General features: G+C 38.6%; 2 protein-coding genes across 4 annotated transcripts in view; one reads left to right on the top strand and one right to left on the bottom strand.

The window, feature by feature from the left end:
• Positions 1–1,721: 1,721 nt before the first annotated feature.
• Positions 1,722–11,587, bottom strand: LOC140246201 (large ribosomal subunit protein mL46-like). The gene is made up of 6 exons (XM_072325650.1): positions 11,410–11,587; positions 7,459–7,735; positions 6,844–6,992; positions 5,300–5,442; positions 4,905–5,045; positions 1,722–3,194 (listed from the first exon to the last, which is right to left on the bottom strand). The coding sequence occupies exons 1-6, from the start codon at positions 11,486–11,488 to the stop codon at positions 3,036–3,038; spliced, it is 948 nt and encodes a 315-aa protein (XP_072181751.1). The 5' UTR covers positions 11,489–11,587; the 3' UTR covers positions 1,722–3,035.
• A 580-nt stretch (positions 11,588–12,167) lies between these two features.
• Positions 12,168–27,216, top strand: part of LOC140246200 (ribitol-5-phosphate xylosyltransferase 1-like) — a 42,288-nt gene continuing 27,239 nt past the window's right edge. For all 3 annotated transcript variants that reach the window (XM_072325649.1, XM_072325648.1, XM_072325647.1), the window contains exons 1-3: positions 12,168–12,255; positions 14,263–14,427; positions 16,382–16,481. In XM_072325649.1, coding sequence (XP_072181750.1) covers positions 12,168–12,255; positions 14,263–14,427; positions 16,382–16,481 — 353 coding nt within the window. The remainder of the gene's footprint in view (positions 12,256–14,262; positions 14,428–16,381; positions 16,482–27,216) is intronic.

The following is a 27,216-nucleotide window of genomic DNA, read 5'->3' as shown; positions in this document are numbered from 1 at the left end:
AGGTCTGCAATTATACACTCCACAGCAACACCTACTCACTGATTAAAGTCGAATACACTATATAGAAAAAAAGAGACATCAGGCACTCCGGACGTACATTGTATTGTTGAGGTTTCACAGAGGCGAGTTGTCGGAGCGAATAACTGGATGGAATTGTGGCCCAAAACTCTAAAGAATCTTTATTGGGTAGTACATGTACACACTAAGTTTCAAGAAAATACCTCAGGCATTGCATAGATGTAAGGGAAATAGTGACATTTTGAGCATTTGACCTTTACTTTTGACCTTAAACCTCGAGCATGTGCAACAAAAAAGTTGAGAGGCTCGCCCACCAATATATACATGTATACATGCCAAGTTGTATTAGGATACCTCAAACGTTTTTTCAGTTACACTGTCCACAAAATTGATTACGGACGGACGAACGGATGAATGGAGGGACAGACGGACGGATGGACAGATGGAAGGATGGACAATCCAAAAACATAATGCTTCCAGCAATACTTTGTGGCGGAGGCATAAAAATAAGTAATCAAATTCTTCATGATTATATCAATTAGAACTATATGGATGTTTGTATGCAAGATCTTTACACCACATTTGGAGGTGCTCCAAATAGGAATACATAGGCCTGCATTCACACACCTCAGTCATTGAAATCCACCCAACATGAGCAGTCTGCTCACCTCACTCCCTCAGAAACATTCAAGTCAGGCTGCTAAATTATAACACACACAGATGCTACATCAATTAAACCGAGCATTACTGCAAAAGTGGATATTTTTGCATGTAATTGTTCGTGCTTGGCCGTGTAAAAAAAAGTTTCGCGTGTTTTTCATTCAGCAGAATCAAGACATCAACTACAGGCAAAATTATTAATGTGCTTTTATTTTTGCGCCAACTTCTGGTTGCACAAAGTGCGCAAAAAATTTCAACACCCTGAAAATTCCCACTTTGACAGTATCTAGTAGTTTCATTACGAGTATTAAGTTCCACACATTTTCCACTTCCCATGTAGGGACCAATCACTGATTATCCAATCTTTATTGAACTTTACTTGAAACTACTGTACCTGTTGAGCAAGATACTTTCACATCATGAAATTTTCGTGAATTGGAGCCGACAGTCTTTTTCACAAGTTGCCGCTGGCATTCAATGCATATACTGTAAACACAAACTTTTGCATGCATTTCAATTTTGAAAATATCGGCTCTCATGAAATTCATAAAATTAAAATGCATGCAAACATTTCTGGTTTCACAGTGAGAAAAAACACAAATATTGTGGGAAGACATTTCCATCAGTCCAATGGAAGTGAACTTGAGGGGCACTGGTCACTACGACTTGGCTGTCACGCTTCACTATGTAGAGACGATGTTTGAAATCTATCCTGCCATTGCTCCCAGGGACCTTGGCCTGCCCCTGGACCTCTTTGGGGGCCAGCTGTACCATTCGATCAACCTTGAATCCCCTTCCTATGTGAATGCCTCCTTCCCAAAGTTTGTCCTGATCTGATCATAAGTTATAAAGAAGATACAGTAAAAGGGGTGAAGAGCTAACAGACAACCAATGGCTGTCAGAAGAAGATGTCATCACCCACCTTAGCCTCAGCTCAGTTGAATCTTACACACATGCACACACATCAACATGTATGACTGTACACAGTCAGATAATGTTTATCTGTGTCCTTGCAAACAAAAATACAGTGTATACATCATAGATACTTTAAAATATAAAGTCATACCACACTCGGTAGGTTATTTATTTTGTCATTCACATCAAATATTTGAATAGAGTGTATGATGACTATGTTAAACTCTATCCTGTAATATCAAACATGCATATGAACAAATTTCAATCTTGCACTGTCTGCCACTGCGTTTATGTTGTAGACACTCTATGTTTGAGACAGAGTAAAGTGATGATAACAATGAATGGGCACTTTCATTTTGAGAGGTTATCTGGCATCCTCTCGGAAATCTGAAGTCACATGCATAGATGATGAAAAACAATGCCAGTAACAAAATGCAATTTCTAGTGGCTGTTGGTCACAAGTAACTAACTTGACCTGTATCTCCAAATTCAGTGTATATTGTCATAAATTAATCTTTGCATGTTCACTTCAAAAGGTCAGGCATCCTTCAGGCTGACCTAAATCAAGGTTTAGAATTGCATTGATTTATGTTTACAAGGAGGCGGACAAATTCAAAGTACACATAAGAAATTGGTATTTTGCACGAAACATTGTCACCTTCTTTAAGTGTATGTCACCATTCCTTTCTTTTGTTTTTGTTTGGCTTGTCAATAGACTATTTATTGTTGAAAGAGTCAGACCACCTGCAAAAAAACATACTGCATCTGGTTTGAATGTGATGGATTAAGATCCTTAATTGAATTCTTGCTCTCCAGTTTTTTAAGGCAAAAGTTTTACCCTCAAGTGAGTTTAAACCCAATAATACTATCAAATTGAAAAATAAAAATCCCTCCAACAAATGGTGTACACAAACTGGATAATATTCATGAGAGAACTCAAGCAAACCAGATGACAAATACCCACAAACCCCAGAGTCTGGAGTTTACATTGATACATACATATCTTATATTACAATACGCACATGGAGTGTGGGATCCCCCAAAACCAGAGAGGTGCCATAACAGCTGTTATGAATCAATACCAATCAAATTATGAATCTTGTTGGAAAGTTACAGTTGGATGCTTATCTAAAGCATTCTTTTCATTTCTTTTATTTTGCAGTCCACAAATTCCCTCTAAGTAGGGCTATACACTTGCTCAGAACAGGACAGTATGTTCAGACTAACAAATCATCATAGCCATCACGCTTCAGAAAGAGTCTTGTTCATCTCCACTGAGCTATAATCACTGATGCTATTCCACAGTCTGGGTCATGACAAAGCATCAGCTCATTAATAAATCCTGTACATCCTCACTGGTGCTGCAGTCTGAACCCTTCTTCCACATCAGTGCATGTAAGAACAAAGACCATCCAGCTGATCTTGCTCCAGCCTCCCTTGCATCACACTGGGAATATGAATTTCTTCACAGAGGCATGATATGTTGCTCCTAGGTACTGTTCAAGCTCGGAAGGAGTGACCCACACAAAGTCTTCAATCATTGTCTCATCTTCACTTGTTGAGAAATTGCCAGTCATGTACTGTGCCTTGAAGAAAAATACCTATGTAGTGAAAGAAGTGGATAAGAATGAATGACTGCCAAACACTGTCAACACTGCAACATACTGTATAAATATGCCTACATATAAATCTGCATTGATATCTATACTTTAATAAAATGATGGCATACAAAACAGTTTGCTTTACCATCTCAACATGAGACATCTCACTAAAAAAGACATCAGAAAAATTACAGTAATAAATGTAGATGTATCAACAAAATATTTACGTTCATAAAGAAATGTCTGTTCATAAAAAGATTTCAGCAAGAACAAACTGGTGGACACAAACACATGATAATATGATTTGCCTGGATCTCTCTTTGGTTTAATAAGAGCTACAAAACCTTGCAGCATGTTCAATGGCACACAAACATCAAAATTAAGTTTAGACAATGCCTATGAAAGGAACTGTGCTTGCCACTGAGGAAGAACTATCTCATGTATTTAGCACATACAGACACAGATAATCAGACGGTATTGTATTAAAACCTGATCACTTACAAGAGGAAAAGAGAGTGACATACTTTCATTTTCAATTCATTTTTTTTGGTGGTCATTGCATGGGAGCAAAACAACTGACATGCTTGATAATCACTTGTAACCAAAGAGAACTAAATATATCGCTACGGCGACTGATATGCCTCCGCCATAATGCATGGTTCTCCCAATAGGTCTATAGTACAATGTCTTGACAATGTGGTTTCACACAATTGGCAAAATATAAAAATGACAGGTTTGCCACAAATGTGCTGAATGTTCACTTTCCTAGAGCTAGGTTCAATTGGATGAATGATTAAAATGTCAGAGTGCAGGTATTTGGGGAACTGATGATTTTTACTTGACTTTTGACCCTTTTATAAGTTTATGCATTGAGTAATTTTCAAGGTATTGAGAAAAAGTATAATTTCAGTATAAAATGGGAAAATAGCATTATCTAAACCTGGCCTTTGACCTTTGACCTCACAGTTCCAAAGAGAATCACTGTTAGGTTGAACATGCATAAATATGTAAGTTTCATGATGATACCTTGAGTTACTTTTGAGATATGGAGGAAAAAGTGCAATTCAGCACTTTCACTTGACCTTTTGACCTTTGACCTTTTGGCAAGAAACTTCCCACAGAATATATATTGGGTAATACATGCATACATCAAGTTAAAGCAAAAACAAAAACCTTCAGGCATATTGCATTTTAAGGAAAGTAGTGATATTTTGAGGAGTTGACCTTGACCTTTGACCCCCTGACCTTTGACCCATGACCCCAACTTCCCTAGATAATCACTGCCCATCGGTACAAGCATATATACTAAGTTCCATGAAGATACCTTGAACCATTTGCGAGATATGGAGAAAAACATGAAATTTCAATTTTTTTCACAAAATAACCTGTGACCTTTGACCTTTGACCCTGTGACCCTAAAATCCACACAAAGTATTATCCCCCAAGGATATACCCTCATACCAAGTTTGATGTAAAACCACCACACGGTTCTTGAGATATCGACAAAAACAAAACGGGACGGACGGACGTACGGACGTACGGACGGACTTACGTGGGACGACCCGAAAACATAATGCCTCCGGCCACTTCGTTGCGGAGGCATAAAAATATCATCCCAAATAACATCCCAGTTCCACTTGTGTTTGAAACATGCCAAAACACTACTTTCTTGAAACATATCTTGGAATGGAATGCTGTCAATATACATACCTTGATACCAGCACTGCCAGTCTCTTCTTGAACAGCCCTCGGGAAACGTTGCTTGAAGAAGCCTACTGGTGCATTGCCCATGAAATGAGCTTGTAGAGATCCACTTGCAGCTGAACAATTAGTTAATACCCTTTGAGCAGCCTGATTTGATGCAATCAAAAGAAAAACACTAATTAGACAACAAGCCTTAAATCATATGCCAGTAATTCATAATACCACTCTCTTGTTTTGAGATTCACTGGCGAATGACAGTGCAAATCAAAGTATGGTAATGAACCTTGAATAAAGGTTTACTTGTGTACTTGTAAACACAGCCTCATTTTACTTTGCCACATCTTGTCTTGCAGAATAACATTTGAGACCTATGGAAGAATAGATTTCGGAAAGTACGGTACCTCCTTCATGGTTTCTCCTTCTTCTCTCAGGCCATGGGGTAGCATCCATGTCCTATCATCTCCAACTTTACACTTCACAAGAAGCACCAGCTTATCTGCCAGTCTGCGATTCAAGGAACGTCTGTCATCACCTTCATCTGCAGCTGTAGGCATTAAAATAGGACCATTTCACATGCTTTATCAGCAGATAAAACAAACAAAAACATAAACAAATCACTACACTGAAAACAAGTGACAACACAAACCATCGCATCTTGATGAAATAAAGGTCCTTTTATTACCTCCACCAAGGGGAGAGGTTATGTTTTTGTTACCGCCTGTTTGTCTGTGTGCAAAATAACTCAAAAAGTTGGGAACGGATAATAACTCAAAATAACTCAAAAAGTTGGGAACAGAACTTGCAGGGAAGGTCTAGAATGACACAAGGAACAAATGATTAAATTTTGGTAGTGATCCAGAAACTTTTATGAATTTTATGAAGGATTTTCGATATTTTGGTAGGTAGGGTCAATGAACTTGGGAGTTCAAGCAGCGCATTTTTGAGATTTTCATACACGCACTAAAGTGCATGCTCTAGTTTCTGCTAGGGCGAGGTGCGCCACGCAGTAGACGATTTATGATGTAACAAAGGCTTCTATATTGGGAAATAGGACGATTTTTCAGCATGTGTATGTATGGGTGGAAATCACTGATTACTATGAAAGAGCAAGATCATCAGTGGGAAGAAGCTGCTTGGCGGAGGTCTGCGCTCTCAGAGTGCTTTTCTAGTTTCAGCTTTGTTGATGATGACTGCTCATTAAACAATGGAAAAAATATTCACCAACTGATGTCAAATAGTAGCAATGTGTCATCAGATCAGCTTCATTATATGGACAGATAGTTGTAAACCAGTTGTAAATCAATGTGTCTTTGACTTCTTTACTATGTGAAATGAAATTTGAACATCTTTGACAATCAATGATGATCTGCAATGCCCACAGTCTATCCAAAGAAGAGTAAGATATTCTCAAGTGCAAACTTATGTGTTGAATACGATTTATACTGGTGAAACTAGACACTACTAATGATAAAAACATTCATTTTGAAACTGAACTATAAACAAAGTTAGTCAGTACTTTACAATCCATCTTCATATGAGTATCCTTTGCCTATCTATTAATTGTCTAAAATTGAAGTTTAATTATATGAGGCACAGAATAATCTTAATCTAAAATCCTGAACAAATCAGGATGACACTCAGAAGCCCTGTTGCAAAAGGGACTCATTACAGGACTAACTTACCAGGTAACTTAAAGAAAAATCAGCAGCTACCGATAAGTAATGATCACAATTTCTATTTGCTGCCTTTGTAGCTGCAACTATTCATCTCCATATGTTCTGTATGAAACCATTTCTCTGTTGGACATTTGCACAATTTTAATGTCCAATGAATACCTTATTGACTATTTGTTTAACATTTAGCTTTCATGCAATGGGTTGCCCTGTGAGAAATTATTTTTCCCCTTCGAGCCACGATACTCGGTATTTACAAAATCTTCTCAAACCTGTAATTCTTGAAGCAGCCTGGAACTTGGAAAGTTCTTCCGTGGCTATATCTTCCACGTCTAGGGCAGTCATCAAACCTCCTCCATCATCGCCCTCTTCAGCCTCATCGGCCTCCTGCTCACCAGCCTGCTTCTTCTCCATTCTCTTTCTGTGCCATTGTGAGAGAAAGACAAAATATTTACCTTTCTACTCCCGTGTCCTTCATAGCTTCAAGTAACCGCAATGTTCAGAATGGGAGGGCAAATGCATATAGAAGTGAAACCTGGATAAAGCCCTGAAAACAATATGAATAAGAAAATCATCATGCTGTCACAGACAACCATCTTGAAAGGAAGTTGCTTAGCAATTCTTCAGAATTGCAATCATTAGTTACTAGCTAACAGGAGGTTAAATATGCATTAAAGCAGCTTTCTTTACCCCCCCCCCCTTTTTTTTTAATGGGGGGGGGGGGGATTGGAAATTCTACATAATATATGATGAGTAGGTTGGAATATTTGGCTGCATTCTCTCAATTCCCTAATGGTCCTGTGCAGATCTATAAGGAAGGGAGCAATTGTTTGTGAATTGTTCTGACTTTATGACACTGCGCTCAACAAAGAGGGTAATCTCCATACCTGTCAGCTGTCACAGCTATCTCATGTAGGGATAATGCGCTCCTCTCAAACTCCACTGCCTTGACCATGTCCAAGTAACTTTGTTCAACCTCACTCATCTCCTGACTGATGACTGGAACTCTCTCCAAGCAGACTGCACTGACCAGCCTCCATGGTTTGTCTGTTTTTGCACCACTGTCCCGCAATGAGGTTGCACTGTTGCACTGGTTCCTAAAACTGCTTGAATGGAAGCTGCATCTCTGTGAATGCCATACACATCTTCCTCCTCCTCTTGCTCCTAACATCAAATACAAAAAACAAAAACAAAAACAAAAAAACAACTCATGATACATATTAAAATTGGTTAATAAGAACTCATCAATCTAGATAAGATTTTTACAAATCATTTAAACTGACCTACAGAGCCACATCTTTAATATCTTTGTGCAGTGTGCTCTTTGTGAGATCAATCAGGGTCTACATTTCTTTCTTTATCAGACAGCTGCACCTGCAACAAATTTCAAAACTCACTTGGCCTTGATCCAAAGTGGTTTGCCTGGATGGTTTTCACTGAAAATGAGCTAATTAAAGGTGATTTCTGCGGACTGAAAATATTTTTCAAATTCCTCTTAAGTAATGTAGCCTAGGTAAATTGTAATTCAGGTACACTTAAAGGCATAATTTACCATTTGCAGATGAAAGCATTAGTGCTTTAAAATAGTTCTAAAATGTGAGTTAGGGATAGAAACAACCACTGTCAAAATTTGAATCCGTATAATCGATGTTAAGTGTTGTTAAATACACAAAATGTGAACAATAGTTATAATAAAAATGTTTCCAGACTAAACCGTATACAGTTACGGTTTACTGAGAAAAACCCTGATATCTCCTTATATTTTAGGTTTTATTGCAAATATTTCATATGGTAGGATGTTTTATGATACAACAGACCTACACATATGCATCAAATGTGATATCTTTAACATTTTTGAAATCACTGCTCCCAAAGGTAAACTGGACCTTTAACATACCACACACGGAAAAGTATTGTATTCCTTTGGGATCTCATATTCCTGTCAGATATTCTGTACGGATATTCATTGTTCTGTAGTTTACTGTATCCTACATAGGATCTATGAGGGGATACAACTATAGGGAGTAAGCAAGAGTTACACATAAAAACTAGAGTAAGAACCCCAATTTTCGGCCGGCCTCCAAAATCCGGACACTTACCACTTATCACAAGCCAGCAAATTCTACTGTCACAACACACGCATATCACATCGTTTCACATACTGGCACACTCGTTCACCACAGGAAAGTGCCCGAGTCACCTCCAAAAATCCATCTAAAATCTTAAATTTTGCTGTCAAAAACGCAGAATCGCCGCACCTTTTCCAAAGCGTGCGCAAATTAGGTCCCATGTAAAGAATCGGGGTCGCCGAAAAAGCATTAAAAATTGAAAAATTACGGTGTTCTGTTGCGAGATTTTTCGCTTATCGCAAGCTCAGAGTGTGATGGTATCCTCCAAAACATGAAAGGAAAACAAAATCTCCGTATGTGCCGATGCAGTGAATAAATGTACAGGGGCTGAATGCACGTGCAGAGTCCCCAAAATTCGGACATGAACGGGCACCGCAATGTCCCCGATGCAACCTTGCGCCGACAAGGTATGGCGCGCGCAGATTTTTCAGCGGCCTTGTATGTGTATTGACATTGCACGCGTGTCCGAATTTTGGGGAATTGACAAGGTGATAATATTTGGGGATTCTGTGAAATTTTATGATCTATTTAACAAAATCAATATTGGGGAAAAAGTGGGTTGACATACTTAACATACATTATTATAGATATAATTTTGTAGAGTATTATTTGAGTTAGCCCGACCAGACGCTGTAGTACGCTGTGCGAATACAGCGTCTGACCAACGAGGCATGCACCTTCAAAGTGGGGAACCACAACACGACTACAAAACTTATTAAAATTTATATGTTACTCACGTTAAGTGCATGCTTGTATTACAGAAGGTTCATAAGTCCATAGAGAGCCCTCACGATAAGTCCATTGAATAAAAAAATAGCACTTTCTAGCGCAGCAGAACAGCGAAGGAGTCCCCGACCATCGGGATTCATCGTTGCAGAATTCAAAAATGGCGAGTGACTACTCAGCAGATTATGCGTGGGTGTGCGTGGCTGGAAGTGTAGCGATCTATTGCGTGCGTGCGCTCTATGGTAGCAGCACGCACGGTCGACAGATCGAGTGAACTGCCGATTATCAGATGTACCGTTTGCACATGCTGCATATTAAATCATATTAAATCATCATTTTCGGTAAGTTGTAAAATGTGAATTTCAATTTTGATAGCATATATATGAAGTCTCATTATTATTTTGTTCGTTCGATGAGTTTGAGGTGACAAAAAATGAACTAAAGTATCAAAATTCAAAGCGATCGCCATGCGATCGCTGAACTCTCTTCGTGTTTGTCAGTCCGTTGGTACAGCCCTGTCGCGCTACTGGGCTGTGTATAGTTATATTTGAGTTGAACAAATATTGCAAAAAAGCTTAAGTGTCCGAAAATTGGGGCTTCTATTCTACATGCAATTGCATGTGTGTGCGGAACATTGCACCTGTATTCAAGTCCAGTGACTATGCAGACATCTTCCACCATTAAACACTGTGCTGATGATGATGCAAGAACTTGACAGTCCTCTGACTCTGGCTTTGTGGTTTTACAGAGCATTGTGCAGCAAATACAGTGACAGTGTAGACACTTCTTTTAATGATGTCGAAAAATGGCCAACTTGGACGCACCTCTTCGATTAGATCAATAAATTTGCCTAACCTTTATACAAACGAGAAATGTTTGCATGCATTTTATTTTTAATTTCGCAAATTTTGCAAGAGCCAAGATAAAATGCACCCAATAGTTCTTGCCCATAGCTACATTATAACTTAGGATTGAATGCCAGTGGTAATCTGTGACAATTTCATGCTGCAAAAAAGGCCGTCTGCTCTAATTCGCAAAATTATTGAAATGTGTATTATTTATGCATACCGTAGATAGGCCTATTGTATTTGTTAGTTGTAATATCTACCCAACGTTAGAGCTCTACATCTAGATCTATTTACAAATGATGTATCTATAATCTGACTCGACTGTATTGTCAAACCAAGTGAAAACTGAATTTGCTTATTGTGGTGCTTTAAATTAGACAATAAATCAAATCAAATCAAATTTGTTAAAATGTCTGTATGGAAATGTCTCCAAAATTTTCATTCTTATATGAAAGTTAGAATAGATTTATATGAAATTTAGATCTAAACTAAGTTAGACCCCTAACTGTTAATGAAATCACACACTAGAATCTACAGCCTAACACAGTTACTACGTTTACGACCTACCAATATTGGCTACCATATCATTTGAGGTTGATCTCAAAATTGAAGTGAAACACCCCCAGGGCCAGGGGGGTGTTTCACAAAACCGTTCTTAAAAGTTAAGAAGGACGTAAGTGCGACTGGTGATCAGTTCTTGCGTGCTATACTTATCAGAATCTCAATAATCACTGATAATTCAGTACAACAACTGATCACCAGCGACCAGTCGCACTTAAGTCCTTCTTAACTTTAAGAACGGCTTTGTGACTATTCATTTCTCAATTTTGCCTTTGCCGCGTGCATATTGCAGCGGCATATGTGGGGGCATAGATCCCAACATGCCCAGCGGGCCAAGCAAGGGGCAAGGCAAGAGTGCACGCCGCCAGCCTGCCGGGCAGTCGTACGGCGGAGGGTTCCGTGTAGATGACTCTTGTTGTCCCATATCATTCACATGCGCGCCGCCGTGTAGCTAGACTGCAGATCTAGTAGTCTAACTCTACATGATCTAATGGTTGTCAAAATGGATTTGCTACTGCTACGTAACAGATGGAAAGCACAAAATATGGTTGAATGTGTTATCAAATCTACTTACTTGTTCCGAGCCGAGAAAAGCCAAATAATGTCGAGGTGAACTTTGTCGAGCCAACCCTCATTACCGGCAGCGCCATCATTGTCAGTCTGCTAACAAGTAATTCTAGCGCTATTTGCCACAGAACTATATAGGTAGAATGATCAAGTGGGGTATGAAAGCATAGCCAGCGCACGCGATCTCCGCCATTTTGGTTAGTCTTTTGTTACGTCACGGCTAGCGTGCGCAGAACAGGGTTTGCAGAGTTGCAGCATAGCGCAGGCCTACGCTGACTTTTTTTTCTTCTTTTTTACCTCCCCCTGTTCATCGCAAGCCGTGACGTAACAAAAGACTAATCAAAATGGCGGCATGTAATGTGCGCGCAACTGGCTATAAAGCTACGCGTGGGATGTGAATGGGCTTGATCAATCTACCTATTTATATCTGTGCTATTTGCTAGCGTATAACATGGTACACAGCGTATGGCGTTCACCAAAGATATCATCACACGTGTGCATGTGTGTTGAGTTAGGGAGGTTGGGAAGAGTGTCGATTTCGCAATCTGTGTGTACTGGCACAGGGACCCCGCTGCTAGCGTGAGGAGCATGCTAGCTAGCTGAGTACCCCCGTGACGACAGGTGAAAGAGTCCAGTCAGTGACAAGCGCAACTCATAGCGTTTAGAACGCCGCAACCAACATGTTCTTGGCCTGACAAGATATCGATACGATATCCTCATGAAGAATGAAAACTTGACGTTGCGTTGTTGACTGTTTTCTACAGTATGAACCGGAGAATACGGCAAATCTTAACTGGAGTGGTCCTTCTCTACGTTCTGGCTAGTGTTTACACGCTTTACCTATTTTTCACTGGTAGGTTCAGATATACATGTAATCATAACAAATGAGAAGTTCAAGCTATAACCAACATGACGTTGTGGATGGGGATAATAGAATTGCATCTTCACAGTCAGAATGAAATAACAGTGCTTTCATAATTTCATAATTGTCAACTAGAGGCACAGTAGTAGAGCCCAACCCTGAGTGATGGAGAGCACAATGTTGGTTGTAGCTATGTAGTGACGTGGGAAAAGAAGAACTGATGTAAGGGTTTCTAACACTACAGCTAGTATGGTTGGACCTACTACTCATCGACTGCCTAATGTTTATATGCTTGATAAGAATATTTAACACTGAAATTAACGTTAAAAACTTGACCTAAGTGATTGAGAAAATCCAGCACTATCAAATGCCGTTGTTCCCTTTTCAATTCGAAGATTCAGTGCAAAAAGTTCGCCGTCGAACTTGCGTGGCCTCGTTTCGGCTCCCCGCGGTAAAGGTCCTTATTGAGATCGACCGCTGTTTTTGCATTGACAATGCACGCAAACCGAGTTGTATTGAACACCGTGTTGTACGAAGCTTTTTAGAAACTTCGTCTACTTCGTGATCCATAGACATTACATTACGATTCGGTGAAAATATATTCATTCGAAATTTTGTCCTTGATTAAAACCATCAATGAACAGTGAATTTTTGCGTTTTCCCACACCATCCTCATCAACGGTCAAAGCCAATCCATTTTTATGTGCTCTGCGCGCAGTGAAGTGCGTGCTCTGCGCGCAGTGAAGTGCGTACTAAGCTTTCTGTGCGCCAATGTATACGCGGTCGGTTTCAAAAAGGGCGGTCGATATGTAATAGGGCTACCATACATCGTACACCTGTTTCTCTTTCCATTTATTGGTACTGGTACCTTTAAATGTCATGCATGATTGAGCACAAAGTTATATTAAAGACAACAATGACAAATTTCACTTTTTCCAAGTTTGAGTGTCACATAAAGGATGAATGAATGTCTCATTGAATCAGTGGGATCTGTATTAAGTGGCCAAAAAGGCCAGCCTGTACGAATGCAGGTTTGTATGTGTGGTAAACTTGTGTTCAGGGTTTCTTCTAACATTTTATGGTCCATGAAACCTTTAACATGGCCATCTGACTGATAACTTTGTCACTCCCACAAAGACCAGCCCACACAGTCCGTTTTACTCTGTTCATATTCAGTAGCTTGCAGTGACAATTAAACCATGTTATCAACAATGTGGTCGTGGCCATAGGCATGGTGATCGAAGGTTATGGATTGTAAAGGTCTAGTAGAAGAAACCTTTAAAACAAACCTGTAGTTGTGCAGGCTGGCTGTTAATCCATTCCTCCAGAAATTCTCCGAGTGCCCTCAATGCCCCAAAATGCATACGAAACAAAACCAAAGTTTAATTGTAAATCATCAGCAAAAGAGATATGAACTTTTTTAAATATAAAAATCATGTGACTATTGTCCAGATGAGGTCTAAGCCTAGACAAGAAAGCTGAGCAGTGTGATTTAATCAATCCCCCTCCTTTACGGCATTACTTAATTCTCTACCTCAAAAATCAATACAATACCTCAACAACCAAAGATTTGGCTCATTCTTTATGATTTCATGTCACTATAGGTTACAGGCTTTTGTTGTGGTATTTCTAAAACATATATGTCAGAATCATTAAATTAACTGAGTTTTGACCGAACTCCTGTGAAATCTGTCCCATTCCCTATACTAAGTATTTTAACCATGGAGATCATCCAAAGTGCCATTTAGGATTTCATTAAATTAACTTATGAGATCAAATTAAGGTTCAAGCGGCCATGACCTTACTGATAATACCATTGTCGCTTATTTTTTGGCGTTATGCTACTTTTATTGTGTAATAGATATGCCAGTTTTGCTGGTTATCAAACTTCACTTCCCTTTATCAGCTGTTTCTTAACATTTGTACATGTACATTTGATTGTTTGTTTGTTCATTTGTTTGTTTGTTTGTTTTTTTTTTTGTTTTGGGGTTTTTTTAGCACCAGAAGTGAAGAAGGTTTATAACTGGGTTGATGAACAGATGAGAAGCAGTGGGAAGCATCATGCTACCAAAGACCATGAGCTAGAACAACTCAACAAGCAGCCCAGACCAACTCCAGCAAACAGAGTAGAAGTCTTTGAAGTCTGGAGTAAAGTTGGACTAGGTGAGATTGGTTTTTGTTTTTGTTTTTTGTTTTTTTTTTCAAAAGGAGACAGTGATGTGTAGGTAAAACAACTTTTCACTTGTTTTGCTGTCTATATCATCATAAAGCATTTAGCAGCAGAAAATAAGAAAACTCCCTTGAGATTAATGTGAATAAACCAGTTCGTAGTTCTACTTTCCGCATGAGCAGAAAAAGGCCATTGATCATTGGAGATAAGCCTCTGTCATATTATTATAATGATTATTCATGCAATCCTTGTACATCCACCTGACTGCAAACCTGGTATTTGGCAATACGAATATAAACATGTTTTGATGCATTCAATAAAAAAAATAAATAAAAAAAATGGATGCACCCCCCCCCCCCTCCACCCTCCACCGGGTTGTTTGATGGACCATTCTGGTCACCTGGTATCGCTATGCAAGATCATTTTTTGTTTAACATGAATTCCATAAATTGGTACACCGGGCAAACTTACCGGTACGCATTATGTTGCTTTGAATATGAGTGAAGTGCCTAACCAACTAAGAAAATAGAAGGGTCATTTGTACCAACATGCACATGAGCTAATTATGAACTGGCTTATGATCATCACAAGATTGCCTATTACATACTACATCTGTTCCGGTCAGCATTTTATGTTTTGCATTGATTTCAAAGGTATTCCTGCTATCAACCTTAACATAGAATGGTCTCAAAATTTGCAACAGAATTCTCTTTGTCCCCAATGGCAAATAACTCTAAACTTCTGTGCATGTAGTGTTTAGATTTCTCAAAGCACTGTCTTGTTTTAACTCAGGCTGGCTGATGTCAGCCATGATGAGATTTAAGCAGGAAAGCATGTTTATATTTTATTCTGTTTGCATTTGTTATATATTCTATTGTAACACTTTTAACGGAAACAGGTGCATTTGATAATCAATGAGCGATAAACATCCATGTGCAGTAAGTCCAATCCATGCTCCGAGGAACATTTTGTGCCTTGTGAGAAAATGTGACTTAATCTAGCTTACACGTCAAATTCCATGGAGATCATGGCAGTCTAAAGTGATGTATAGTGATTGTAATCATATTCATTAAATGACACAGATGGAAGAGATATGATCACCGCATGTCTATTCCTTAAAAAAAAAAAAAAAAAAAAAAAAAATCAGTGAACTATAACATTGAAGTTTTAAAAGAATTTTTCTTCAGGGATAAGCCAGATCATAGTTCCACTTTGCACATAAGCAGATATCATCATTTGTTCCAGCAGACATGTTCTTTTTAAATTCACAGAGATAAGCACCTGTGATGTAATGGTTATTCATGTCATCCTTATGAATGGTGTTTGGTAGCACGTCCACCTGACAGCAAGCCTGGTATTTGGCAATATTAACTGAGAAAAAAAAAATGGTTTGTAAATGCATTCACTGCAAAACAATGAATTGAATGATTCCCTAAGTTTTGATTGATGGACCAATCTGGTCGCATGGGGGCATTTCATCAAGTTGACAAACTGTTTTGAGCTACTGAAATCCTTGCATCTGATTGGCTGAGAGGAATTTTGTCTGAAAAAAAAAAAAAAATCTGACATATCACGATGAAATGTCACCTGGTCTGCACAAGTTCATTCTTTGTGTGAATAACACAAATTCCATAAATTGTTACATCAGGCATGCTTATGCATTAGTCAACTGAAAACAAGTGACGTGCCTAACCAACGTGCACATGAGCTAATTACAAACTGGCCTATTGTGTTGACATGAAATTAGATCTGTAATGCAAAAGTGTCTTATGTAGACTAGCTAAAGCAATATATACAAGACTTTGATACTGGACCTTTTTTATGTTTGCTGAGTGTTATCAATCATTATTTGCAGGAATGAGAAAAAGCATCACAAGCAAATTCCATTGAAGAGTAAAGACTAATTTCAGTGTAATTTACTCATGTATTTTGACTTTTGCCCATCAGGGACATACACCTGGGAGCATATACTGGGTGGTCAACTTGAGCCGAGACTAGGTGGCATATGGAGTTATGGGGAGCTGAAATCTAGTGGCATTCTTTTCCGGTAACTTTATTCATTTGCACTCACAGTTTTTTGAACTGCTCCTTAGCACTATGCAATATACTGGGGTACTGACATTATTCAAATTTTATGCATGCCTTTCTGACAAGAGCTCTTCTTGACAATTTGAAAGCTTGCCCAAGGTTTGCCCAATGTAGCAGCAACTGAAGTACGCAACTTGGATTCCCAGTATGAAAAGTGTTTTTTTTCTTTCTTTCTTTCTTTCTTTTTTTTCTTTTTTCTTTTTTTTTTTTTAGGTGCAGGTTGATAGAAGAGCTTGTTACTAGGTCAGGACAGAAAACACATCCATAAATTTGAATATGTAAACCGTTCTATTCAAAAGAAATGAAAATCTTTTTCACAGGTTCTGTATGCTAGAGAAGCATTCAGTTATCATGTATTTGCATCTGGGTCTTTATTCCATATGATTTAACTACACTTTACCTGCTGTCACAGTGTGAATAGTTCCCCTCAGTTATTTGCATAATATTCAAATCTAAGCTTACTTTGAATAGGGAATAAGGGAGAACAAGAGAGTGGGCTTTGCTACCAGTCTTGCCCAGGACGGCAACAACACATAGTCCAGGGTCTTTACATTCTTGGACCAGATGTGCTCTGTTGTGTAGAAGTGGGGTCTTTTTGTGTTTGTGCATGCATGGTGCACATGAGTGGGCATAAGAGTGCTAAGATAAGAGAGGAAGGTATGATAGTGAGCAGATGACACCAAGAGCTTCTGGCAGGAGGATGCATTGTTGAGGGGCTGCCACAGGTTCCTGTGGGTGTGTGGTAGCAGTCCAATTTGAAGCATCAAGGATGAGGCACATGCTCAGACTTGCAGGTTATGCACATCGGGCACTCCCAGAGCACCGCTTCCAGTGCAAACCTTTGGCAGCACAGGCTCGGAGAAGCCTCCATTTTCCCCCAGCTTGACTAACACTTTCAAGAACTGTAAGTGGCTAGAGCTATTTGGTATGTCACTTGTATTTAGTTATGTTATTTTTCACACATTTCATGAAATGAAAGAACACTTTAATAGGCTATAAATTTAATTGGGTAAAAGAATTCCTACCAGCTGTAAATTTAAGTGTAAAAAGTCATCAATTAGAAAGTCAGAGGTAAATTACAATTATTTTTATGTAAAATTATTGTAAAATTTTTACCTGTGGTCTTTAGGAAACTAAATTGTCAATATTTAGTAGATTCAATGGTATGCAAGTGTAAGAGTGCTGGTTTTATGGTGTTGGTAGCGTGGTGTGCACTCTCAACTATAGTATACGATGTCAAGCCACAGTCGAACATTAGTTAATGCAGGAGACAAGGTGATGGTTCCAAGATATACAGTTTAGTTTATTAGATATAATAATCAGGAATTCCAGAATGGTGCATGACATTGACAAGAGAATATTGTCGGTAGTATATATAAAGAATACTGTTCCACTCCTTCTTGGCACATGACCGAACAGAGTCGGGGCCGGAGTAAGATTGCTTCCTCAACTCTAGAAGCATAAGATTTATAGGGACATGGATAGAAGTTAAGAGATTAGTAGGAGAGGGTCTATGATGTGGAGATTATAAGTTCATTGAACAGTACTGTGTAAGGGACTGGTGGTGGGAATTGTAAACACAGTTGGTTTGAATTTACTTAAACTTGATTGAGGACAAAGGGAAGGATTAACTATTGAGTAGAGATTAACCAAAGTAATAACAAAGATGGTTGGGTTCTGAATGGAAGTTTCATTGGAGGTTTGATGGTCTTGTTAATAAAAGGATATGAGACTATAAAGCTGGGAAGTGTTCATAGGGTTTGGATTGGACTGGTCGTATATCTAGACAGTATGATTGGGGCAGGAAATGGGGATAAATTCTTAACTTGGTCAATCAAGAGACACTTATAAATTACATGAGGTTTGTTCTGTTTTAAGGTATAAACTCCCTATTTCTCCATCTTACATTCGTCCAATCTTTCAAAAAGAAACGTCCTCGTTTCATAATTATATACTGCAATATTTAAAGAGTTCAAACGATTGACAAATGAAGAAATTCTGATACATTTACGGAGAAGAAAAAAAACACTGTTGACATGTAAACATAATAAGAATGATTGCTACACAAAACATAATCAAATTGAGTAGCATATTGATACACGTGTAATTAACAAATTAGTGAAATAATTAAAAAGAAGATTGATGTGTACATAAATCTTGCAAATGAGGTATTAAAAAAATCACCAAAGAAACCTATTTTCCAGGGAACATATCATTGTCTTGAGAGGTGTAGGAAAAACAGCATGGCCTACACATAGCATAGTGACCAATACATACCGAGGTAACAATATACATTCAATTTAGAATGGAAATAAAAGGGATAGGAAAATAAGAGCTCATCATAGTAATCTACAAACTGTATGTGAAACTCAAAGAACAATCAGAGATCCAAGAATTGACAAAAATTATATTACCATATGTTAAAAAAACACTTAACATAAATGACAAAACTACAAACTAGAGGAATACACTGATTGCATACATCTAGTCTTGTGCACAGCAAATATGTTGAAAAATGAACAGTATAATCATAAAAAACACTTAAGAAGAGGAACAGACAGAGGAGAAAGGAGAATGAAGCAATTAGATTGAATGACCTAAATTATACAGAGTTGGTGTCTTTGAAATGCACCATGAAAGAAACTTGTAAATAATGATGTTGATGAACAACATGTAAAAAGATATCTGGCATCAAAAGTAATTCAAATTGTGTTGATAATAATATTGTGTATAAGAAAAAGTTGGGCAAACAACAGGAAATTTATATGTGGTGAAAATGTGCATATATATCTAGACTGCAACAAGTTTACTAATGGTACAATTTTTTTATTTTTTTTTTCCATAAAAAAGCAATTGATCAGAAAAACAACATTTCTCACAAAAAAAAATCAAAAGTTACAACCATACTTAACTAAGAAATTATGCTAGAAAATAAAAATGCTTATTAATCATGTTAAAAAAATTCTTTCAGAAATTAAACACAATACACATGCTAACAATGAAAAACCTAAATACCTAATAATGCTACAAATTTACATCAGAAGTTAAACTGACATTATTGTTGAGCAAGAAGCAGAAATCGGGATATAAAACGGTCAAGAAAGGGGCAATTGAACGTGACAGAGAGTGAGAAGGAAAAAAAAAGGGAAAGTATGGACAATGCAGAAAAATGAATGAATAGCTATGTGAGAACGGAGAGGAGTGAGCAAAATATTATTGAAAGTACAAAAAGAAGGTATAAAATAAAGATGACATTAAAGTTTTATTACTAAGAAATAGGAATTCCAAGTGCCCAGGAAGTGGAAGGGATAAGGGAACTTGCCATAAATGCTCAATGATGCGTAAATAATTAATGAGAATCCTGAAATTTGAAATTTGGAAGTAAAAGAAAAATAGCCTTCATTACATTCTGTCGCAAAAATGAGATCAGAAATTATGATGGATCATAATCAGTTTGGGGATTAGGAAGCTGACCGCCGTGTGTCCGAACACTATCGGCATGGACCACAGCATGTGCATCATAAAAGAAGTGTGATGAGGCAATGGACATGTGAGAGGGGACCACAGAGTCCCAATTCGTGAAGTGGTTGGGCGACGGCTGAGGATAGTGAGAATGGGGCAGAGATGGGGGAAAGGGCTGAAATGTGTGGGTTTGCGAGGAAACAGTACAGTGAGCTTGAAGAGGGGGTTGGTAGTCGGGCAAATTAAGAGGAGAAGAGGTGGAGAAAGGGGTGGAACTGTCCGAATCAGTCCCAGTGGAAGATGATGTAGGGGCATCGGAGTCAGAGGCTAGGGGAAGAATGTCGCAGTCAATAGAAAGAGGGGAAAGTGGGCTAGAGATGGGAAGAGTGCACTTCAGAGATCGGATTGGAGTTGGGGGAGATGGGGATGAGGGGTGGGAAATCACTGCACATGTTTGTGGTAGTGAGGGAGGCGGGAAAACTGAGGTGCGATATGAATTACAGGCCTCACAGTGAGAGCAGAGGTGCGCAATGTCTTTGCGCATCCCATGCCAGTAGCAGAGCCCTTCGATAAGCTCAATTGTTTTGGCTGTACCGAAGTGAAGAGCTGACATGGAAGTATGCATGACAGACAGGACAGTAGGGATCACAGAATAGGGAATGACAACCTGTTCTATCATTATTCCAGACGGATGTCTCTTCCGCCGATACAACAATCCATCACGAATTATGAAACGTTCAAACTGATGCCGGAACTTGAACAAGCATTCCTCGTAATGAGGGATGGCCGATTTTGGGGGTACATATCCAGAACGGATCCAGGCAGCGACCTGCCGGATGATTAGATTCTGGTGCTGAGCCTGATGAAGGCGTACACCATGTTCTAACAGAACACTAAAAAAGGAGGACAGGTTAGTAGGAGGTGCGGGAGGAGAGGGAGGAGATGAAATTGACGATGAATCGGCACATGCTGATGCCGATGACGGAAGTGAAGCTACTTCAATCGGTATATCTGGTGATGGAGATGAGGGAGGGGATGGATTATGACCTCTGTCTATTGTTGAAGGGAAAGATGAAGATACAGGTAAATCGTCATGGCCACCTTTGTAATGACCACCAGGAGAAGGAGGCGGGGGTGGAGAAGAAAGCTTTCTCACACCGTGGGTATCATGTGGAGGTGGAGGTGAAGAATGAAGTCTGGTGGAGGTTGGAGAGAATGTATGGGGGCCATAGCGATAATGACTTGAATCATCATAACGATGATCGTAACCACACCGACTGGTTGAAGAGATGGACTGGTTAGAGTAGTCAGAGTAATGATCAGGGGAAGGAGAACGCGAGTGATAGCGATGATGTCGGGAATAGGAAGAACTATAGCCACGAGAAGGAGAACGAGGGCGATAGTGTGAACGAGAATGGGAGTAGGATGAATGGCGCTCCGGGGAGGGAGAACGGGAATGATAGGGGGAGCGATAGGAATGATAGGAAGGTGAATGGGGTCGAAAACTGTGAGATCGTTCTCGAGAGTAATTATGATCCCGGGAAGAATACATTGTGTTGAAAAAAAAGTACCGGGAAAAGAAGGACAATGAGGGGAAAAACAGCCAACTAAAGATAAGAACACCAACTACAAATAAGATGGCAAAAAAATATCTAAATGTTATTTACACAATGGTAACACAAAAATGTCAATCAGGGCACGTTACCTCAAGGAATTCAAGAAAAAAAAATGTTACAATTATTAAGTGTATCTACAACACAGTGTGTTGTGTAGATGAATTGATTCAGGGATCAACATGATATGGTTCAAGAAAATTCCAATGCAATTCGAATGCAAACGAGGGGGTGGGAATGATAGTGTTCAGAGTCCCAAATTAAAAAAAAATAACTCAATCAGTGAACTTAGCTGCAACCATTTAGAACTGGAATTATTATGCAGGGATGTGGAGAATCTGGAGGACACGTGTAGGAGGAACCAACATGGACGCCGTCTGATAAAAGATATGGAGGTAGTGGAGATCCTGATCAGGTAGATACGCCAATGAGCTGAAGACAGGCCGTGAGCAAGACAGAAGAAGATGATATAGGGTACAATGACATCAGATAGGATGAAGCATCTCACACCAGCACAGGATTCGATGACAAAGTAGATATAACTGGGCAGGCCACTAGCGATGGACGTTCCAAGAAAAAGAAGAGGGCAGAGGTAGTGCAGGTATGAAGGATGTCATAGAAACTGGTAAAGGAAGAGCGCAGGCATCCACAACGCAATGTAGAAACTTGAGTTCTGTATGCATATGACGATTGTATATGGTAAAGTCACAAACAGCAAAGCGTCCACCGAGTGCAGTTTTTAGGAGCTGACCATTACCCACGAGAAATGCAATGGAATCCGGCAGCTCACAAGGTAAAGGTGTGAAACAGGATTCTCCAAAAACACCAGGGCAGCAATGTTGATATAATGTAGAAAGATGAACTCACAAGTTCGATCTCCGAGCGGGAAGCGATGGCCCCAGTTTACCGCTGCCACCACTGTAAGAGTGCTGGTTTTATGGTGTTGGTAGCGTGGTGTGCACTCTCAACTATAGTATACGATGTCAAGCCACAGTCGAACATTAGTTAATGCAGGAGACAAGGTGATGGTTCCAAGATATACAGTTTAGTTTATTAGATATAATAATCAGGAATTCCAGAATGGTGCATGACATTGACAAGAGAATATTGTCGGTAGTATATATAAAGAATACTGTTCCACTCCTTCTTGGCACATGACCGAACAGAGTCGGGGCCGGAGTAAGATTGCTTCCTCAACTCTAGAAGCATAAGATTTATAGGGACATGGATAGAAGTTAAGAGATTAGTAGGAGAGGGTCTATGATGTGGAGATTATAAGTTCATTGAACAGTACTGTGTAAGGGACTGGTGGTGGGAATTGTAAACACAGTTGGTTTGAATTTACTTAAACTTGATTGAGGACAAAGGGAAGGATTAACTATTGAGTAGAGATTAACCAAAGTAATAACAAAGATGGTTGGGTTCTGAATGGAAGTTTCATTGGAGGTTTGATGGTCTTGTTAATAAAAGGATATGAGACTATAAAGCTGGGAAGTGTTCATAGGGTTTGGATTGGACTGGTCGTATATCTAGACAGTATGATTGGGGCAGGAAATGGGGATAAATTCTTAACTTGGTCAATCAAGAGACACTTATAAATTACATGAGGTTTGTTCTGTTTTAAGGTATAAACTCCCTATTTCTCCATCTTACACAAGGAGAAATTTGGGAAATTTGTGTTGTCGCAAGTGTTCGTTAGAAATTGCAAATGTGATAAACATTTGATTTCGGTTATTGAGCAGTTCATATCAAAGTAATGGTCAAGGTATGGACACAACTGCATAGCTTAATTATAGAGTAACTGCGGCAGTATGCGGCCGTGCAGCCGTTCGCGGCAGGTACAACATACACGGTAAACCGTTTAATATACCGCTAAACACAGCACTGCACTGTTACATGCACACTACACATATACTAACACACTAGCAATCAACAAAAACCAACCGATAAAATGGGAATGATCTCTGACGAAAGTGAAATTTTCTCACCTAAATGACAACATATCGCATCCAAAATGAAATTTTCGGTACTTCTTAACAGAACAGTTAAGAAACAATGGTCCAAGAAACTGGATTTTTTGTCGTTTTCTCGATGTTCATGGATTTTGAAAACATATCCTCATGTAAAATAGAACTTTCGCAAGCCGATGTGGGCCGCCATTTTTTTCAGAAAGTGGATGTCACCATCGAAAAAAATGAGAAAAACACGAGAAAGACAACAACACCGCCAGAATTGCGATCTTGTTTGCGGCCAATGCATGTGCGCCCGCTATTTTCACGTGCTTTCGCAATGGGAATTGGCGCTTACGCAATGTTCGCGAGACGTGAAGGTGTTCAGCTAAAGATCGCGGAGCACGCGCGTATTGCATAGGGATTGCACATCGTGCCGCAAGCAGAAATACTACGTCGCATATCGCCCTTATCGGCGAAAATTGTGCCGGGTTTTGCCTTGGTAAATCATGAAAACTGCGTTGGTCAATGGTAAATTTCTTTTATGAAAACAATCGCGTAAATTAATAATCTTGTCTATGATATATGAAATGGTTGAAAATAATTTGACTGATTTGTTTACAAGTTCGAAAAACCCTTAACAATGCTTAAACTGCCGCAAACGGGATATTTTACTCTATTTAGTTTAGCAGGTATAATTTTGGGGAAGATTTTATGGAGATGAATTAAGCACATTAGATTTTACAGTATAAATTCATTTGGGATAGATTTAAAAATGACAAAAAAGGCCAGTCCAATGTGAAGTTTTTGCCAATTAAACAGGCAGTTCACTGGTTTTTGAAATTGCTTTGTTTAGTTGTCCCAAGATGTAAGAGAAAGAAGTTTTAATTTATTTTGGTGGATGTAGACTAACTTTAAATTGTTTACTCTATCCAAATGGGAGCTCCAGATAATTCATTTGACAAAGTTGAGTGGCAGAATGAGGTTTTAAGGAATAAGTATGATAGACACCATTATGATTGAATCATTTCCCATCTCACTTAATTTAACCCCAAACCTGGATTCATACTACGGATGAGCTTGGCTCAGCACATCGGGAATTATTTAAAATTTATTCTTAATTTTGTCTTGGGAGTCAATCCATGAGCCACATGTGTGAGCAAGGTATAGCACCATCCTGGTTTCTGTAGTAAAGTTAAACTACTCGAGTCTTTAGACAATTTTTCTTTGATTTACTTTGGTGCCATGATATTTAACATCAAGAACTTTATTCTGAATTTAGAGATATTTTAATATTTCATTATAAGAGAGGCCTGATAAAGCTTGATGCTGTAGGTTGGATGGGGTCAGTGTAGGTAGGTGAAAGAGAGATCAGCCAAGGCTGCTTGGAGTTAATGGATGCTCATTTTGCATATTTATATTCTTTAAATTTGTTAATCTATTTTATTGTATCCCCTGGGTACTGCTATCCCAGAGGATACTTTGGATTTAGCAATGTTATGCTGCCATGGCCAGTGCCACCACACCATCCCATTTGTGTGAGCAACACTGGCCACATTTCTTGGATTTTATTCAAATTCAGAATGAAATTGTAATTAAAAAATGTAGGTGCTAATAACTTTCAGTGCTAGTGCCCTTGCTTTTTCCAAAGAAGACTACAAATATGGCCATCAAAAATCTTCACCATCTTAAAACCCTCAAGGATGCAAGAGTTACATCAACCAGATGTTGATATAGCACCCTTGAAATGGAGTAAATTTTAAACCCATAAATTTTCAAGTTATTCATTGTTTATAAGGGTATAAATTTTGGGATTTCAATTCTTGATGGCTATCTTGGATTTTGCAATTTTGCTGTGACCAGATGTGGATTTAACACCCTTGAAGTAGGATGAACTTGTCAATTTATTTTCAGTTTTTCATCATAAGTAAATACACCAAGATTTGAATTTTTGTTGACCATTTTGGATATCTGGAAACCCCCGTTAGAGGGCAAGATTCGCAATACCCATTCAAATCCAGCAACCTTGAAAATGGGTGAAACCATCAAATATTTTAGATTTTCATTATTTTTAAGGGAATATATCGGAATTTATTTTCGGCAGCCATTTTGAATATTTCAAAATCCTTGGGGATTCAAAAGTTGCATCATCTGGATTCAGATTCAGCATGCTTGAAATAGGTTAAAAACATGTTTCTTTGTAATTTTTCACCATTTATAAGGGAATATATCTAGGAATTTCATATTTTTGCCGGCTATATTGGTAGCCATTTTGAATATCTCAAAGCTCTCGAGGATGCAAGATTTGCATCATCCAGATTTGGATTTGTCACCTTCAACATTCAAGTAAACCCTCAAAGAAATTGGGTGGATGGTAAAATGATGTTAGGCTCAGAATGTGACTTTGGCACCCAGACAAAAATAAATCGATTTGCTGTAAAATTTTGTGTGCAGCACATTTTTTCTTAATGGAACATATCAAAAGTTGCATCTTGTAAATGGGTAAAAGGAAGCTCTTGGCATTGGTTTCCAAGCCATATGTTTGTAAACTTTGTCTTGGAAGGTCAATGTGATGGTAGTATTTTGTGTGCATGTATGATTTTGTAAGAAACAGAAAAGCTGTTGATACGCAATTTGCCGTCAACTACGATGATAATGCAGCAGAATTGAGTGGTGGCATATATCTTCCCGTATATAATGTCCATAATGACGTACCTACATCTTGCTCCTTTCACTTTTTACTGATGAAATTTGCCACTTCTCGCTGGTGAAGTAAAAAATCAAAGGGGGCAATATTAGGAAGATTGGTATGCAGTCAGTTTAATTGTGTAAATTTTTATAGTGTGCAAACACACACAAGATTTTGGTGGAAATTTATCATTATTTTATCTCTATTTTGTGAGAAGTCTTAGTGAGAAACTATAAATGCCATCCAATCCCGACACCCTTGTGTAAATCAAGGTATTAACCCGTTGAAAACAAGTCCCAAGTATACTCGGGCAGGTGTCTCTGAGAAATGTGTGTTATAGCAAAATCGGTCCGTCCTTCACAGGTTAAAGGAAACCAAAGTCCAAATATGTAGTAGATATGGACTGAGTGAAAACAGCAATACTAGAACATATTAGTGAAAGTTTGAGGAAAATCGGGCAATGGATTCAAAAGTTTTGGTGCCATCATCGCTGGATAAGGAGACTGCAATACTTCATGACCTCAGTATGGACGGCAATATAAAGAAAATAAAAATAAAATTCAATGTATTTTCACTTTTGTAGCATAATGAAAGAGCAATTTGACTTGCCTCTTTTAGAAAGCAGGAGGAATGATATTACCCTCAAGTTTAACACATATTCCATGTCAGGAACACGTTAGGAAAATACATGTATTTTTCGTGAAAAATGGAATTTTGGAATCCTCATCTTTCTCCATGCTGATTTCTTTTAAAGGGGAAGTCCATCCTGATATGGTGCATTGCATCTAAACAGAAAAATCAGAAAAGAAAATCAGTGATTTTTTTTTTTTTTTTTTTTTTTTTTGGGGGGGGGGGGGAAATAGATACACACAAAAAAGTCCTGAACCAATAAAGTATAGAAGGCAAAACAACTTACCAACTCTGTGACATAGGTGTTGAGCAGCTCTCCATTCTGTTTGTACTCTAAAAATCACAAATTCT

Source organism: Diadema setosum, chromosome 2 (assembly GCF_964275005.1).
Source record: "Diadema setosum chromosome 2, eeDiaSeto1, whole genome shotgun sequence".
In the NCBI taxonomy this organism is placed as follows: Eukaryota; Metazoa; Echinodermata; class Echinoidea; order Diadematoida; family Diadematidae; genus Diadema; species Diadema setosum.
This window is presented reverse-complemented; position numbering and strand designations above follow the sequence as displayed.

What these genes read in the sequence shown, in the direction of transcription:
- LOC140246201 (XM_072325650.1), bottom strand. Translation starts at nt 11,488, where the DNA reads ATGATGGCGCTGCCGGTAATGAGGGTTGGCTCGACAAAGTTCACCTCG. An exon ending in GGCTGCTTCAAGAATTACAG is followed by an intron (nt 5,443 to 6,843) that starts GTTTGAGAAGAT and finishes TAATGCCTACAG; the next exon opens with CTGCAGATGAAGGTGATGAC. An exon ending in AAGGAGAAACCATGAAGGAG is followed by an intron (nt 5,046 to 5,299) that starts GTACCGTACTTT and finishes GCATCAAATCAG; the next exon opens with GCTGCTCAAAGGGTATTAAC.